This window comes from Panulirus ornatus, chromosome 21, assembly GCF_036320965.1.
Source record: "Panulirus ornatus isolate Po-2019 chromosome 21, ASM3632096v1, whole genome shotgun sequence".
Lineage (NCBI taxonomy): Eukaryota > Metazoa > Arthropoda > Malacostraca > Decapoda > Palinuridae > Panulirus > Panulirus ornatus.
Window position 1 is genome coordinate 32,461,613 of NC_092244.1, and position 17,479 is coordinate 32,479,091.

The 17,479-nt window shown below is 39.9% G+C and overlaps 1 protein-coding gene across 3 annotated transcripts in view; it reads left to right on the forward strand.

The window, feature by feature from the left end:
• The window catches only part of LOC139756449 (uncharacterized), a 352,809-nt gene that overhangs the window by 272,862 nt on the left and 62,468 nt on the right, over positions 1-17,479 (forward strand). For 2 of the 3 annotated variants that reach the window (XM_071675905.1, XM_071675906.1), the window contains 2 exons: positions 14,831-15,031; positions 16,108-16,160. In XM_071675905.1, the coding sequence (XP_071532006.1) occupies positions 14,831-15,031; positions 16,108-16,160 (254 nt within the window). Of the gene's footprint in view, positions 1-14,830; positions 15,032-16,107; positions 16,161-16,773; positions 16,906-17,479 lie in introns of all 3 variants that reach the window. The other variant, XR_011714348.1, reaches the window with a different exon arrangement.

Genomic DNA, 17,479 nt, shown 5'->3' on the forward strand with positions numbered 1-17,479 from the left:
AAAGGGAGAACTAAAAGATTCTTGGTGTCACTGAGAGGTCTGGGCTCAACTCTATAAAATGATTTCTTTGCTAACTTAAGGGATTTATCAATGAAAGATCTAGGGTACTTTAATTTAGATCCAATAGAATATATCTTCTCAAACTCATCATCAATGAACTCTGGACTGCAAATACGTAATGCTGTAAGGAACATAGATTGAAATTATTATAATTTAACTCTGTCATGTTGAGATGAGTAATAATGGATATATGAGCATACATTGGTGGGTTTTCTGTATATGCTAAACTTAAACTTGTTTCCTTGCCTATAAATCATGAGATCTAAAAATGGTAACATACCATTATTTTCATTTTCTACAGTAAATTTGATGGAAGGTACTAAATTGTTAAGTAAGGGGAGAATATTTTATTTATTATACTTTGTCGCTGTCTCCCGCGTTTGCGAGGTAGCGCAAGGAAACAGACGAAAGAAATGGCCCACCCCCCCCCATACACATGTATATACATACGTCCACACACGCAAATATACATACCTACACAGCTTTCCATGGTTTACCCCAGACGCTTCACATGCCTTGATTCAATCCACTGACAGCACGTCAACCCCGGTATACCACATCGCTCCAATTCACTCTATTCCTTGCCCTCCTTTCACCCTCCTGCATGTTCAGGCCCCGATCACACAAAATCTTTTTCACTCCATCTTTCCACCTCCAATTTGGTCTCCCTCTTCTCCTCGTTCCCTCCACCTCCGACACATATATCCTCTTGGTCAATCTTTCCTCACTCATTCTCTCCATGTGCCCAAACCACTTCAAAACACCCTCTTCTGCTCTCTCAACCACGCTCTTTTTATTTCCACACATCTCTCTTACTCTTACGTTACTCACTCGATCAAACCACCTCACACCACACATTGTCCTCAAACATCTCATTTCCAGCACATCCATCCTTCTGCGCACAACTCTATCCATAGCCCACGCCTCGCAACCATACAACATTGTTGGAACCACTATTCCTTCAAACATACCCATTTTTGCTTTCCGAGATAATGTTCTCGACTTCCACACATTCTTCAAGGCCCCCAGAATTTTCGCCCCCTCCCCCACCCTATGATGCACTTCCGCTTCCATGGTTCCATCCGCTGCCAGATCCACTCCCAGATATCTAAAACACTTCACTTCCTCCAGTTTTTCTCCATTCAAACTCACCTCCCAATTGACTTGACCCTCAACCCTACTGTACCTAAGAACCTTGCTCTTATTCACATTTACTCTTAACTTTCTTCTTCCACACACTTTACCAAACTCAGTCACCAGCTTCTGCAGTTTCTCACATGAATCAGCCACCAGCGCTGTATCATCAGCGAACAACAACTGACTCACTTCCCAAGCTCTCTCATCCCCAACAGACTTCATACTTGCCCCTCTTTCCAAAACTCTTGCATTTACCTCCCTAACAACCCCATCCATAAACAAATTAAACAACCATGGAGACATCACACACCCCTGCCGCAAACCTACATTCACTGAGAACCAATCACTTTCCTCTCTTCCTACACGTACACATGCCTTACATCCTCGATAAAAACTTTTCACTGCTTCTAACAACTTTCCTCCCACACCATATATTCTTAATACCTTCCACAGAGCATCTCTATCAACTCTATCATATGCCTTCTCCAGATCCATAAATGCTACATACAAATCCATTTGCTTTTCTAAGTATTTCTCACATACATTCTTCAAAGCAAACACCTGATCCACACATCCTCTACCACTTCTGAAACCACACTGCTCTTCCCCAATCTGATGCTCTGTACATGCCTTCACCCTCTCAATCAATACCCTCCCATATAATTTACCAGGAATACTCAACAAACTTATACCTCTGTAATTTGAGCACTCACTCTTATCCCCTTTGCCTTTGTACAATGGCACTATGCACGCATTCCGCCAATCCTCAGGCACCTCACCATGAGTCATACATACATTAAATAACCTTACCAACCAGTCAATAATACAGTCACCCCCTTTTTTAATAAATTCCACTGCAACACCATCCAAACCTGCTGCCTTGCCGGCTTTCATCTTCCACAAAGCTTTCACTACCTCTTCTCTGTTTACCAAATCATTTTCCCTAACCCTCTCACTTTGCACACCACCTCGACCAAAACACCCTATATCTGCCACTCTATCATCAAACACATTCAACAAACCTTCAAAATACTCAATACATCTCCTTCTCACATCACCACTACTTGTTATCACCTCCCCATTTGCGCCCTTCACTGAAGTTCCCATTTGCTCCCTTGTCTTACGCACTTTATTTACCTCCTTCCAGAACATCTTTTTATTCTCCCTAAAATTTAATGATACTCTCTCACCCCAACTCTCATTTGCCCTTTTTTTCACCTCTTGCACCTTTCTCTTGACCTCCTGTCTCTTTCTTTTATACATCTCCCACTCAATTTCATTTTTTCCCTGCAAAAATCGTCCAAATGCCTCTCTCTTCTCTTTCACTAATACTCTTACTTCTTCATCCCACCACTCACTACCCTTTCTAATCAACCCACCTCCCACTCTTCTCATGCCACAAGCATCTTTTGCGCAATCCATCACTGATTCCCTAAATACATCCCATTCCTCCCCCACTCCCCTTACTTCCATTGTTCTCACCTTTTTCCATTCTGTACTCAGTCTCTCCTGGTACTTCCTCACACAAGGCTCCTTCCCAAGCTCACTTACTCTCACCACCCTCTTCACCCCAACATTCACTCTTCTTTTCTGAAAACCCATACAAATCTTCACCTTAGCCTCCACAAGATAATGATCAGACATCCCTCCAGTTGCACCTCTCTGCACATTAACATCCAAAAGTCTCTCTTTCGCACGCATGTCAATTAACACGTAATCCAGTAACGCTCTCTGGGGAGAAATATTCGTAAATTTTCATTTGTCGGCCAAACACAAGAATATCATCTACATACCTAAACCAAATTGCATTAGAGGGTGAGATATCCTTTAGTAATTTTGTTTCAAAAAATTCCATATAAAGATTACTTAGTACAGGTGAAAGAGGGTTACCCATTTCCATACCAAATTTTTGAGCATCATAATCTCCATTGAATAGAAATACAGTCTTTTATAAACAATTTTATCAGATCAATGAAAACAGACTGTGAAACAGGTAAATGAACATCACCCAAAGCATCAAATAAATATTCTAAAAGGTCGTCTAACTCTGTTACCAAGAGAAATATCATTGAATCATCTATTATTAGATACACAAAGAATTATAATCTTAATATTAGTGATGGTGTATACAAATTAGATAACTTTATTGTTGATAAAATTTGTAAAATGATAAGTTTATGAACACTCGTATGTTTTGGACAATCACGTTTACCAAATGGCATCCTAGTTTCGTCTCTTCAATGTATATCAACTGACTTATATTTCTCTCTTGTGTCTCCCCTGATGATGTGATTATGACACGAAAGTGCACTTGGGAACTTATCGTGCTTTATTTTCCCTGAGGACTCATAAGAATGTGCATATATGTTTGGAAGATGGAAATGGTGAAGAGCTTGATGAATTGTGTGCTGAAAAAGGACTGGTGACTGGGAATACCTGGTTTAAAAAGAGAGATATACATAAGTATACGCATGTAAGTAGGAGCAATTGCCAGAGAGCGTTATTGGATTATTAATTATTGGATTGTTAATTGATAGGCCCGTGCAACTGGAGGGATGTCTGATCATTATCTTGTGGAGGTGAAGGTGAAGATTTGTAGAGGTTTTCAGAAAAGAAGAGATAATGTTGGGGTGAAGAGAGTGGTGAGAGTAAGTGAGCTTGGGAAGGAGACTTGTGTGAGGAAGTACCAGGAGAGACTGAGCGCAGAATGGAAAAAGATGAGAGCAAAGAACGTAAGGGGAATGGGGGAGGAATGGGATATATTTAGGGAAGCAGTGATGGCTTGCGCAATAGATGCTTGTGGCATGAGAAGCATGTGAGGTGGGCAGATTAGAAAGGGTAGTGAGTGGTGGGATGAAGAAGTAAGATTATTAGTGAAAGAGAAGAGAGAGGCATTTGGATGATTTTTGCAGGGAAATAATGCAAATGAGTGGGAGATGTATAAAAGAAAGAGGCAGGAGGTCAAGAGAAAGGTGCAAGAGGTGAAAAAGAGGGCAAATGAGAATTGGGGTGAGAGAGTGTCATTAAATTTTAGGGAAAATAAAGAGATGTTTTGGAAATAGGTAAATAAAGTGCGTAAGACAAGAGAACAAATGGGAACATCGGTGAAGGGGGCTAATGGGGAAGTAATAACAAGTAGTGGTGATGTGAGAAGCGGATGGAGTGAGTATTTTGAAGGTTTGTTGAATGTGTTAGGTGATGGAGTGGCAGAATTAGGGTGTTTTGGTTGAGGTGGTGTGCGAAGTGAGAGGGTTAGGGAGAATGGTTTGGTAAACAGAGAAGAGGTAGTAAAAGCTTTGTGAAAGATGAAAGCTAGCAAGGCTGCAGGTTTGGATGGTATTGCTGTGGAATTTATTATAAAAGCGGGTGACTGTGTTGTTGACTGGTTGGTAAGGATCTTTTATGTACGTATGACTCATGGTGAGGTGCCTGAGGATTGGGGGAATGCGTGCATAGTGCCATTGTACAAAGGCAAAGGGGATAAGAGTGAGTGCTCAAATTACAGAGGTATAAGTTTGTTGAGTATTCCTGGTAAATTATATGGGAGGGTATTGATTGAGAGGGTGAAGGCATGTACAGAGCATCAGATTGGGGAAGAGCAGTGTGGATTCAGAAGTGGTAGAGGATGTGTGGATCAGATGTTTGCTTTGAAGAATGTATGTGAGAAATACTCAGAAAAGCAAATGGATTTGTATGTAGCATTTATGGATCTGGAGAAGGCATATGATAGAGTTGATAGAGATGCTCTGTGGAAGGTATTAAGAATATATGGTGTGGGAGGCAAGTTGTTAGAAGCAGTGAAAAGTTTTTATCGAGGAAGTATGGCATGTGTACGTGTAGGAAGAGAGGAAAGTGATTGGTTCTCAGTGAATGTAGGTTTGTGGCAGGGGTGTGTGATGTCTCCATGGTTGTTTAATTTGTTTATGGATGGGGTTGTTAGGGAGGTAAATGCAAGAGTTTTGGAAAGAGGGGCAAGTATGAAGTCTGTTGGGGATGAGAGAGCTTGGGAAGTGAGTCAGTTGTTGTTCGCTGATGATACAGCGCTGGTGGCTGATTCATGTGAGAAACTGCAGAAGCTGGTGACTGAGTTTGGTAGAGTGTGTGAAAGAAGAAAGTTAAGAGTAAATGTGAATAAGAGCAAGGTTATTAGGTACAGTAGGGTTGAGGGTCACGTCAACCGGGAGGTAAGTTTGAATGGAGAAAAACTGGAGGAAGTAAAGTGTTTTAGATATCTGGGAGTGGATCTGGCAACGGATGGAACCATGGAAGCGGAAGTGGATCATAGGGTGGGGGAGGGGGCGAAAATCCTGGGAGCCTTGAAGAATGTGTGGAAGTCGAGAACATTATCTTGGAAAGCAAAAATGGGTATGTTTGAAGGAATAGTGGTTCCAACAATGTTGTATGGTTGCGAGGTGTGGGCTATGGATAGAGTGTTGCGCAGGAGGATGGATGTGCTGGAAATGAGATGTTTGAGGACAATGTGTGGTGTGAGGTGGTTTGATCGAGTAAGTAACATAAGGGTAAGAGAGATGTGTGGAAATAAAAAGAGCGTGGTTGAGAGAGCAGAAGAGGGTGTTTTGAAATGGTTTGGGCACATGGAGAGAATGAGTGAGGAAAGATTGACCAAGAGGATATATGTGTCGGAGGTGGAGGGAACGAGAAGTGGGAGACCAAATTGGAGGTGGAAAGATGGAGTGAAAAAGATTTTGTGTGATCGGGGCCTGAACATGCAGGAGGGTGAGAGGAGGGCAAGGAATAGAGTGAATTGGATCGATGTGGTATACCGGGGTTGACGTACTGTCAGTGGATTGAATCAGGGCATGTGAAGCGTCTGGGGTAAACCATGGAAAGCTGTGTAGGTATGTATATTTGCGTGTGTGGACGTATGTATATACATGTGTATGGGGCTGGGTTGGGCCATTTCTTTCGTCTGTTTCCTTGCGCTACCTCGCAAACGCGGGAGACAGCGACAAAGCAAAAAAAAAAAAAAAATGACATGTTGAGGTGTCTAAGGATTGGCAGAATGCATGCATAGTACCGTTGTACAAAGGCATAGGGCATAAAGGGGAGTGCTCAAATTACAGAGGTATAAGTTTGTTGAGTATTCTTGGGAAATTATATGGGAGAGTATTGATTGAGAGGGTGAAAGCATGTACGGAGCATCAGATTGGGGAAGAGCAGTGTGGTTTCAGAAGTGGTGGAGGATGTGTGGATCAGGTGTTTGCTTTGAAGAATGTATGCGAGAAATACAAATTAAACAACCATGGAGACATCATGCACCCCTGCCACAAACCAACATTCACTGAGAACCAATTACTTTACTCTCTTCCTATTCATACACATGCCTTACATCCTCGATAAAAACTTTTCACTGCTTATCTATCTGTTATACTTTGTCACTGTCTCCCGCGTTAACGAGGTAGCACAAGGAAACATGAAAGAATGGCCCAACCCACCCACATTCATGACATACACGTCCAGAAACGCACATATACATACCTATACCTTTCAATGTATACATATATATACATACACAGATTTCAATGCAAAGCTGAGTAATATGGCAGTTGAGGGAATAACTGGTGTACATGGGGTGTTCAGTTTTGTACATGGAAATGGTGAAGAGTTTGTAAATTTGTGTGCTGAAAAAGGGCTGGTGTTTGGGAATACCTGGTTTAAAAATAGAGATATACAGGAGTATACATAAGTAAGAAGGAGAGATGGCCAGAGTCTTATTGGATTGCATGTTAATTGATAAGTGTGTGAAAGAGAGATTTTTCCCTGTTAATGTGCTGACAGGTGCAACTGGAGGGATGTCAGATCATTATCTTATAGAGGCTAAGGTGAAGATTTGTAGAAGTTTTAAGAAAAGAAGAGAAAATGTTGGGGTGAAGAGAGTGATGAGAATAAGTGAGCTTGGGAAGGAGACTTGTGTGAGGAAGTACCATGAGAGACTGAGTGCAAAATGGAAAAAGGTGACAGCAAAGGATGTAAGGGGAGTGGGGGAGGAGTGGGATGTATTTGGGTAAGCAATGACGGCTTGTGCAAAAGACGCTTGTGGCATGAGAAGCGTAAGAGTTGGGCAGATTAGGAAGGGTAGTAAGTGGTGGGATGAAGAAGGAAGATTATTAGTGAAAGAGAAGAGAGAGGCATTTGGATGATTTTTGCAGGGAAATGGTGCAAATGACTGGGCAATGTATAAAAGAAAGAGGCAAGAGGTCAAGAGAAAGGTGCAAGAGGTGAAAAAGAGGGTAAATGAGAGTTGGGGTGAGAGAGTATCATTAAATTTTAGGGAGAATAAAAAGATGTTTTGGAAGGAGGTAAATAAAGTGCGTAAGACAAGAGAACAAATGGGAACATCAGTGCAGGGGGCTAATGGGGAGGTAATAACAAGTAATGGTGATGTAAGAAGGAGATGGAGTGAGTATTTTGAAGGTTTGTTGAATGTGTTATATGACAAAGTGGCAGATATAGGGTGTTTTGATCAAGATGGTGTGTGAAGTGAGAGGGGTCAGGGAGAATGGTTTGGTAAACAGTGGAGAGGTAGTGAAAGCTTTGTGGAAGATGAAAGCTGGGAAGGCGGTGGGTTTGGATGGTATTGCAGTGGAATTTATCAAAAAAGGGGGTGACTGTGTTGTTGATTGGTTGGTGAGGATATTAAGTGTATGTATGGCTCATGGTGAAGTACCTGAGGATTGTCAGAATGCATGCATAGTGCCATTGTACAGTGGCAAAGGGAATAAAGGTGAGTGTTCAAATTACAGAGGTATACGTTTGTTGAGTATTCCTAGGAAATTGTATGGGAGGGTATTGATTGAGAGGGTGAAGGCATGAACGGAGCATCAGATTGGGGAAGAACAGTGGTTCCAGAAGTGGTAGAGGATGCGTGGATCAGGTGTTTGCTTTGAAGAATGTATGTGAGAAATATTTAGTAAAACAAATGGATATGTATGTAGCATTTATGTATCTGGAGAGGGCATATGATATGGTGAGGGTGGCAATTTGCTAGAAGCTGTGAAAAGTTTGTATCGATGACATACGGCATGTGTACAAGTAGGAAGAGAGGAAACTGATTGGTTCCCAGTGAATGTCATTTGTGGTAGAGGTGTGTGATGTCTCCATGGTTGTTTAATTTGTTTATGGATGAAGTTGTTTGAGAGGTAAATGCAAGAGTTTTGGAGAGAGGGGCAAGTATGCAGTCTGTTGGGGATGAGAGACCTTGGGAAGTGAGTCAGTTGTTCTTCGCTGATGATACAGCACTGGTGGCTGATTTGGGTGAGAAACTGCAGAAGCTGGTGACTGAGTTTGGTAAAGTGTGTGAAAGAAGAAAGCTGAGAGTAAATGTAAATAAAGGAAGCTTATTAGGTACAGTAGGGTTGAGGGACAAGTCAATTGGGAGGTAAGTTTGAATGGAGAAAAACTGGAGGAAGTGAAGTGTTTTAGATAACTGGGAGTGGATTTGGCAGCGGATGGAATCATAGAAGCGGAAGTGAGTCACAGGGTGGGGGAGGAGGCGAAAATTCTGGAAGCGTTGAAGAACATATAGAAAGCAAGAACATTATTTCGGAAATCACCAATTGGCATATTTGAAGGAATAGTGGTCCCAACAATGTTATATAGAGGCGTGGGCTATAGATAGGGTTGTTCGGAGGAAGATGGATATGTTGGAAATGAGATGTTTGAGGACAATATATGGTGTGAGGTGGTTTGATCAAGGAAGTAATGTAAAGGTAAGAGAGATGTGTGGTAATAAAAAGAGTGTGGTTGAGAGAGCAGAAGAGGGTGTATTGAAATGGTTAGGTCACATGGAGAGAATGCATGAGGATAGATTGACAAAGATGACATATGTGTCAGAGGTGGAGGGAACAAGGAGAAGTAGGAGACCAAATTGGAGGTGGAAGAATGGAGTGAAAAAGATTTTGAGCGATTGGGGCCTGAATACGCAGGAGGGTGAAACGCGTGCAAGGAATAGAGTGAATTGGAATCATATGGTATACCGGGGTCGACGTATTGTCAATGGATTGAACCAGGCCATGTGAAGTGTCTGGGGTAAAACATGGAAAGTTTTGTGGGTACTGGATGTGGGGCTTTCCGAGATAATGTTCTCGACTTCCACACATTCCTCAATGCTCCCAGAATTTTTGCCCCCTCCCCCACCCTATGATTCACTTCCGCTTCCATGGTTCCATCCGCTGCCAAATCCACTCCCAGATATCTAAAACACTTCACTTCCCCCAGTTTTTCTCCATTTAAACTTACCTCCCAATTAACTTGACCCTCAACCCTACTGTACCTAATAACTTTACTCTTATTCACATTTACTCTCAGCTTTCTTCTTTCACACACTTTACCAAACTGTCACCAGCTTCTGCAGTTTCTCACATGAATCAGCCACCAGTGCTGTATCATCAGCGAACAACAACTGACTCACTTCCCAAGCTCTCTCATCCACAACAGACTTCATACTTGCCCCTCTTTCCAAAACTCTTGCATTCACCTCCATAACAACCCAACCCATAAACAAATTAAACAACCATGGAGACATCACACACCCCTGCCGCAAACCTACATTCACTGAGAACCAATCACTTTCCACTCTTCCTACACGTACACATGCCTTACATCCTCGATAAAAACTTTTCACTACTTCTAACAACTTGCCTCCCACACCATATATTGTTAATACCTTCCACAGAGCATCTTTATCAACTCTATCATATGCCTTCTCCAGATCCATAAACGCTACGTACAAATCCATTTGCTTTTCTAAGTATTTCTCCCATACATTCTTCAAAGCAAACACCTTATCCACGCATCCTCTACCACTTCTGAAACCACATTGCTTTTCCCCAGTCTGATGCTCTGTACATGCCTGCACACCCTCAATCAATACCCTCCCATATAATTTCCCAGGAATACTCAACAAACTTATACCTCTGTAATTTGAGCACTAACTTTTATCCCCTTTGCCTTTGTACAATGGCACTATGCAGGCATTCCGCCAATCCTCAGGCACCTCATCATGAGTCATACATACATTAAATAACCTTACCAACCAGTCAAGAATACAGTCACCCCCTTTTTCAATAAATTCCACTGCAATACCATGCAAACCCGCTGCCTTGCCGACTTTCATCCTCCACAAAGATTTTACTACCTCCTCTCTGTTTATATATATTTATTATTATTGTGATGTATGCTCATATATCCATTATTACTCATCTTACAGAGTTGAATTATCATCATTTCAATTTATGTTTCTTATGGCATTACATATTTGCTGTCCAGAGTTTATTGATGATGAGTTTGAGAAGATATATTCTACTGGATCTAAGTTAAAGTACTCTAGATCTTTTATTGATAAATTCCTTAAGTTAGCAAAGAAAGCATTTTATAGAGTTGAGCCCAAACCTCCCGTTGACACCAAGAACCTTTTATTAGTTCTCCCTTTTAATAATAATTTTACTTCCCATGTTGCTTAAATCCTTTAATGTAAATGTTGCCTTCAGCAACAATAATACTATAAAGAATATCTTAATCAGGAATTCACCAGAAAATTCTCCTGGATGCATGTATAAAGTGTCATGTGGGAATTGTGATAAATTTTATGTTGGGCAGACTGGTAAGGATCTTTCAGTTAGACTTAAGGAACATAGATATAGTATAAGAACGGGACTAGAATCAAATGCCTTGTTTTATCACATTAAAAACTATGATCATTGTATTGACTGGATTCATGCCATCTCAGTTATTAACTATAACTCCTTTACCACGAGAAATATCATTGAATCTTCTATTATCAAATGCAGAAAGAATTATAATCTTAATATTAGTGATGGTCTATACAAATCAGATAACTTTATTGTTGATTAAATTTGTAAAATGATAAGTTTATGAACGCTCATTGTCTGTCTGGGACAATCGCATGTTTACCAAATGGTGTCCGAGCTTCGTCGCTTCGATGTATATCACTGACTGTTATATTTCTCCCATGTCTCCCCTGATGATGTGATTATTACATGAAAATTCACTTGGGAACTTATCGTTTTTCATTTTCCCATGGACTCAGAGGATGTGTGGATCAGGTGTTTGCTTTGAAAAATGTATGTGAGAAATACTTAGAAAAGCAAATGGATTTGTATGTAGCATTTATGGATCTGGAGAAGGCATATGATAGAGTTGATAGAGATGCTCTATGGAAGGTATTAAGAATATATGGTGTGGGAGGTAAGTTGTTGGAAGCAGTGAAAAGTTTTTATCGAGGAAGTAAGGCATGTGTACGTGCAGGAAAAGAGGAAAGTGATTGATTCTCAGTGACTGTTGGTTTGCGGCAGGGGTGCGTGATGTCTCCATGGTTGTTTAATTTGTTTATGGATGGGGTTGTTAGGGAGGTGACTGCAAGAGTTTTGGAAAAAGGGAAAAGTATGCAGTCTGTTGTGGATGAGAGAGCTTGGGAAGTGAGTCAGTTGTTGTTCGCCGATGATACAGCGCTGGTGGCTCATTCGGGCGAGAAAATGCAGAAGCTGATCACTGAGTTTGGTAAAGTGTGTGAAATAAAAAAGCTGAGAGTAAATGTGAATAAGAGCAAGGTTATTAGGTACAGTAGGGTTGAGGGACAAGTCACCTGGGAGGTAAGTTTGAATGGAGAATAACTGGAGGAAGTGAAGTGTTTTAGATGTCTGGGAGTGGATTAGGCAGCGGATAGAATCATGGAAATGGAAGTGAATCATAGGATGGGAGAGGGGGCGAAAGTTCTGGGAGCTTTGAAAAATGTGTGGAAATCGAGAACGTTATCTTGGAAACCAAAAATGGGTATGTTTGAAGGAATAGTGGTTCCAACTATATTATATGGTTGCGAGATGTGGGCTATAGATAGAGTTATGCGGAGGAGGATGGATGTGCTGGAAATGAGATGTTTGAGGACAATATATGGTGTAAGGTGGTTTTATCGAGTAAGTAATGAAAGGGTAAGAGAGATGTATGGTAACAAGAAGAGTGTGGTTGAGAGAGCAGAAGAGGGTGTTTTGAAATGGTTTGGTCTCATGGAGAGAATGAGTGAGGAAAGATTGACCAAGAGGATATATATGTCAGAGGTGGAGGGAACGAGGAGAAGTCGGAGACCAAATTGGAGGTGGAAAGATGGAGTGAAAAAGATTTTGAGTGATTGGGGGCTGAACATGCAGGAGGGTGAAAGGTGTGTAAGGAATAGAGTGAATTGGAACGATGTGGTATACCGGGGTCGACATGCTGTTAATGGATTGAACTAGAACATGTGAAATGTCTGGGGTAAACCATGGAAAGTTTTGTGGGGCCTGGATGTGGAAAGGGAGCTGTGGTTTTGGTGCATTATACATGACAGCTAGAGACTGAGTGTGAACGAATGTGGCCTTTGTTGTTTTTTTCCCTAGTGCTACCTCATGCATATGCGGGGGGAGGGGGTTTTTCATTTCATGAGTGGCAGGGTGGCGACGGGAATGAAGAAGGGCAGACCATGAATTACGTACATGTGTATATATGTATATGTCTTTGGGTGTATGTATATGTATACTTTGAGATGTATAGGTATGTATATGTGCATGTGTGATGTGTATGTATATACATGTGTATGTGGTTGGGTTGGGCCATTCTTTCATCTGTTTCCTTGCGCTACCACGCAAACGCGGGAGACAGCGACAAAGCATTATAAATAAATGAATATAAATATACACCCTAGCCTAAGCCAGGTACCCATTCTATCGAGTAATCCCTATGGATGTATGAACATCGGGTTGGCTGTGGACCAACAGCCCAAACAGGATTTGAATCTATGTCCCTGACCTTGGGCTCTCCATGAATGCATCAGTCAGAAATGCTGACCACTACATGCATTTGCACTTCATGTGGAGGGAGTTTCCTGCTCATGGAGGCTTCATCTCTTAAATGCTCTCTGCTATCATACAATTTCTTAGGTTTAAGTATTCTCCATTAACCATATCCTCAGTCTTTCTGTTCCATTCATCTAACACTCTTATCCTAAGAAAGTACTTTCTTAACAGTTTTTTTGCCTAATTTCCTATTATGTTTAATGGTTGTTTTATCCCTACACCTCTTGAAAATTCTTTACTTTGTACATCATGGATCTGCTTTGAAAACTTAAAGGTTGTGATCAGGTTATAGTAACTCCTCTCCTCCACATTGGGCATGTTTAAAGCCTCTCACTTGTAACTTGCCTCTCTTAATTCTTGTGCTGCATTTGTTACCTCCCTGTGGACCTTCTATCTTCATTCTTTGTATATCTTTAGGCCTTATAGAGGGTATGAACAGCTTCCTACATATTTCCATATTCATATACTTGAAAGCAATTTTAATATTTGTCTGCAGACGTTTTATCTCCCTAACTGTTCTCCTAATGTGGGATTCTGGGGACAAGTTAAGGTTGATGTTGACTCCCAAGTCCCTCTCACACACAGAATCATGAATCTTATTTCCTGCTGGATGATAATCATTTTCAGACATTCTTTCACTTTGTCTCACCAGCATTACTTTTTATTCGTTTAGGTTGAATTTCATCAACCATGTGTCAGACCAACTTTGGAGTCTGATTAGTTCATTCTGGAAACAGTCCTCCTTCTTTTGACTTCCCACATGACCTTTGCATTATCTACAAACATATTCAGTTAGGAGCCCATACCTTCAGGCCAGTCATTTATTAGGTTCACATAGAAGTGCAATGGTCCTACAGCAGAACCATGTAGCACTCCACTAGTCACTTCATCTCATTTGAGGAAGACTCATGAGATACATATCCTTTGTTCCCTTCCTCTGAGATAATCTCTCTATTGGATGATTTTTCGCATATTCCTGCATGGTGCTCCAGCTTCTTAATCAGTATCCCATGTGGCACAATGTAATATGCTTTCTGGCTGAACTGATACAAACAATTTATCCAGCCTTTCTTTTTGTCTAAAATTGAGCTCTCTCAGTCATAGAAATATAAGTAGTTTCTTACACATAACCTTCTCTCCCTAAACCTGTGCTCTTTCTTTTTTAGGTAATTTCTTTTCTGTATAAAGTCATCTGAATTTCTATTTATCTTTTCCAGAAACTTTCACACTTGTAAATGAGATCAGTCTGTAGTTCAATACCTTTTTCCTGGTTTCATTTCTTATAGACAGATGTGTCTATCTCACCCTGTTTGCCTGTATTGAATAGACATATCACAATATTAAGTTTATAATAAGAATTACTCTGAGGAACATTTGATTATCTTCGATTTCATTCATTCTCTTCTTATGGTCAATTAGGCGAGGAAAATGCTTCTTTGAAGTCAGTTCATTTACTAGTATTACTAGTATTCACCAGTATTATCAGTATATTTGTAAGGTTTGGATCAGAAAATAAGATGAAAAAACTTTTCTTTTAATTTTTTCTTTCCAGGGATGCAGAACAAAAATGATCTAGCATTATCACTATACAGTTATGTAGATATGAGAATATTATCTTTTGAAGATCTGTTTCAGTCTACTTTACACTTATACACTTGTATCATATATGAAAAAATTTGTGTTAACCATTTTGAAATTGATGCTAATATTACATTGTTAGAGAACAAAAGCTGCTTGTGAGTTTTGCTAAGGCAAGTCTTACCTGTTAGGCGAAGAATCTGTGCGTCTGAGAAGGCCCAGTTTAGTGCAGCCCCTAAGGGCAAATGTTGCGGGTGGCTGTAGCAACAGTGACTCTCGAGGCTCTGAAGGAGCTCCTGTTGCTCCTCCAAGAATTAAGAGGAATTCATCAGCTGGATTACCCCGACACAGTGCTACTGAATCGTCACCTTCCTGCATTCGTAATGAGTGGCGTAAGTACAATTTCATATTCTCACCAGTTTGAGAATGTGGTATACAGTTAAAGTTGCATTGAAAAGGAATAGATATTGCTAATCAGCAGATTTTTACTTTTACTTTTATCATCCTTCATCTCCAGCAAAACATGTTAGAACTGCATTTCTGAGTGAAAATTTGAATCACCGAGAAAGCAAAAATTTTTTGTCAGCTGTACTGTAGCTTGTACTGATTATAAAACAAACATGTCACACTTGCACTACATATAGGGATACATAAAGTCTGTAGTTATTCATATAGGGATTTGGCAAGGCTGGACCTATATTACTGTAGCTTGAACATGAACATCCAATGCCAGACTTTCACTTATTTCCTGTCATTTTTATCCCTACCAAAGGCTATATAGTTTGTGATCACAAAAGGTAAATATTGAAATAGGTCGCCAGAAAGTGCCACTGTTGCACCAGTGCTGCACATCTAAGTCTCAGGATCATATTTGAAAAGAATTTGAGATTTTGATATTGGTACATTTATCTTTCTATGATCCCTTGTCTGAAACCATGACAAAGTATTATTGATGTGATATTGTGTCTATATCTGCACATGCTGTAATGGATTTATGTTCAGCTTTATGTAACACTGGTTCCAGGGTAAGATAATTCACTGTAGACCAGTTAAGCTGATGCATGAACATTATTTTCAAGGCATTCAAACTGTGGTAATGAATAGCATAATGCTCAGTCTTCTCATCATTTATCTAAGTTTAAATCACCTGGAAGGTTTGATAGCCAGTTTCTGACCTCCATCCTTTTTTTTTTTTTATCCATTTGGAACTATAAAAAATATGTAAGCAGTCAGTTTTGATCTCAGAAGAAATAATCAAGAAGCCCCAGTTGAAGTGCTTAATGTTCATGTTTAGGCTGTATCATCCCGTTTTAGGATATGACTTCATCTTTAAAGCGATAAAGAACGGCTCCTGTCAGGGGTTTGGTTCTGGTCAGATGCACTGTACATCTTTTATTACTTAATTTGATAAATTTTATAAATGTTTGAATAAATGTATAAGAACATGTTTAACTTTTGAATATTTCAGGCTCATCCAATGCTCAAGACAACTATCAGCAGACTGTTCTTAAAGCAAAACAGGTAGGGTAGAATTTTTTAGTAATTTACTAATATACTGTATTTATACATTCATTACTGAATGAATACATAGGACCCACATTCTGAAACATTACTCACAACTAGAAAACTGCAGCCAAGTAAAGCATGAAAAGCATAATTACTGCATTTTTTTGTAGGAATAGTATCTGGAAGTGTGTTTCAGCCCTCAAGTAATATTTCAGAATCAGGGTTCAGGGAATAGTTATCACCTGATTCTTATAAGACATGAAATTTTTTTATATTTCAATTCCTTTCTTTTAAGGCAGTGATGATACACAATGACAGTAAGGCTTCTTATGCTTGCTTATACCTGTTACAGCTCAACTGTAAGATAGTTGTGAGATTATCTAATTTGTCATTTAACTATTTAGAATGATTAGAATAGTGACCATTGAGGAAATTAAAAACAAATTGTTATTGTTATTAAAAAATGAGGCATTTCTTTGAAATGTCTCTCTTAAGAAACTTTTTAAAGCATTTGTTAAATCTCTCTGGTCAGGCTTTACCTTCACTGAGTAAATTATATATTTATATTTCTCTCCACGCTAACCATAGGGCTTGAGGATGAAAATATAAATTCTCTTGTTTTATACAGGAAGGGCTGAACTATCACTTCTACTAGTCCCGGGTTGGATGTTTGGCTGGCGCTGGCTAGCATTTCCTGCTTATCTCCTTCATGTACACCATGAAAAAATGGCCAATATGCTTGCGCCAGCCAGCTATCCCTGTAGGATTACTATGGTGTTATTTTTCATGTGTGAAGGCAAACTAATATCTGTGTGTACATCTTCTGATAATCTTGTAGGGTTTATGACAGTTTATGACATCCATTTTGCTTCTATGAAAAGTAGTACAGTAGTTACTTTTATGTAATAATTTACATTAAAATTGCACATAAAAACAGTACATAAAAACAGTCATTTCTAAGTAACAAGTGTGGTAATTTGACTTTAGGACATATACATTTTATTGATTTCAAACTTGTTTGCTTGAAAAGGTAGTTCATTAATGCTTTGATTTAGGTTCATTGTACAATCAAGAAAAAGATAGAAAAAGTTCTACGGAAGTAAAAGATTTCAACATGATTGCTATGCCACTCATCATGATATTTTGCCATTAGAATGGGGATAGGGGAGGAAGAATATTTCCTGTCTTAAAAGGTGGCTACAAAGAATGATAGTTGGATAGGTGAGTGGGCAGTAGGAGTGGGGGGGGGGTCAGAAACCCCTCCCTTCTGTAGTTCAGTTTCTAAAAGTGAGAACAGAGGAAGGAGCCAAATGAGGAGTGTCTAAATTTGAGCC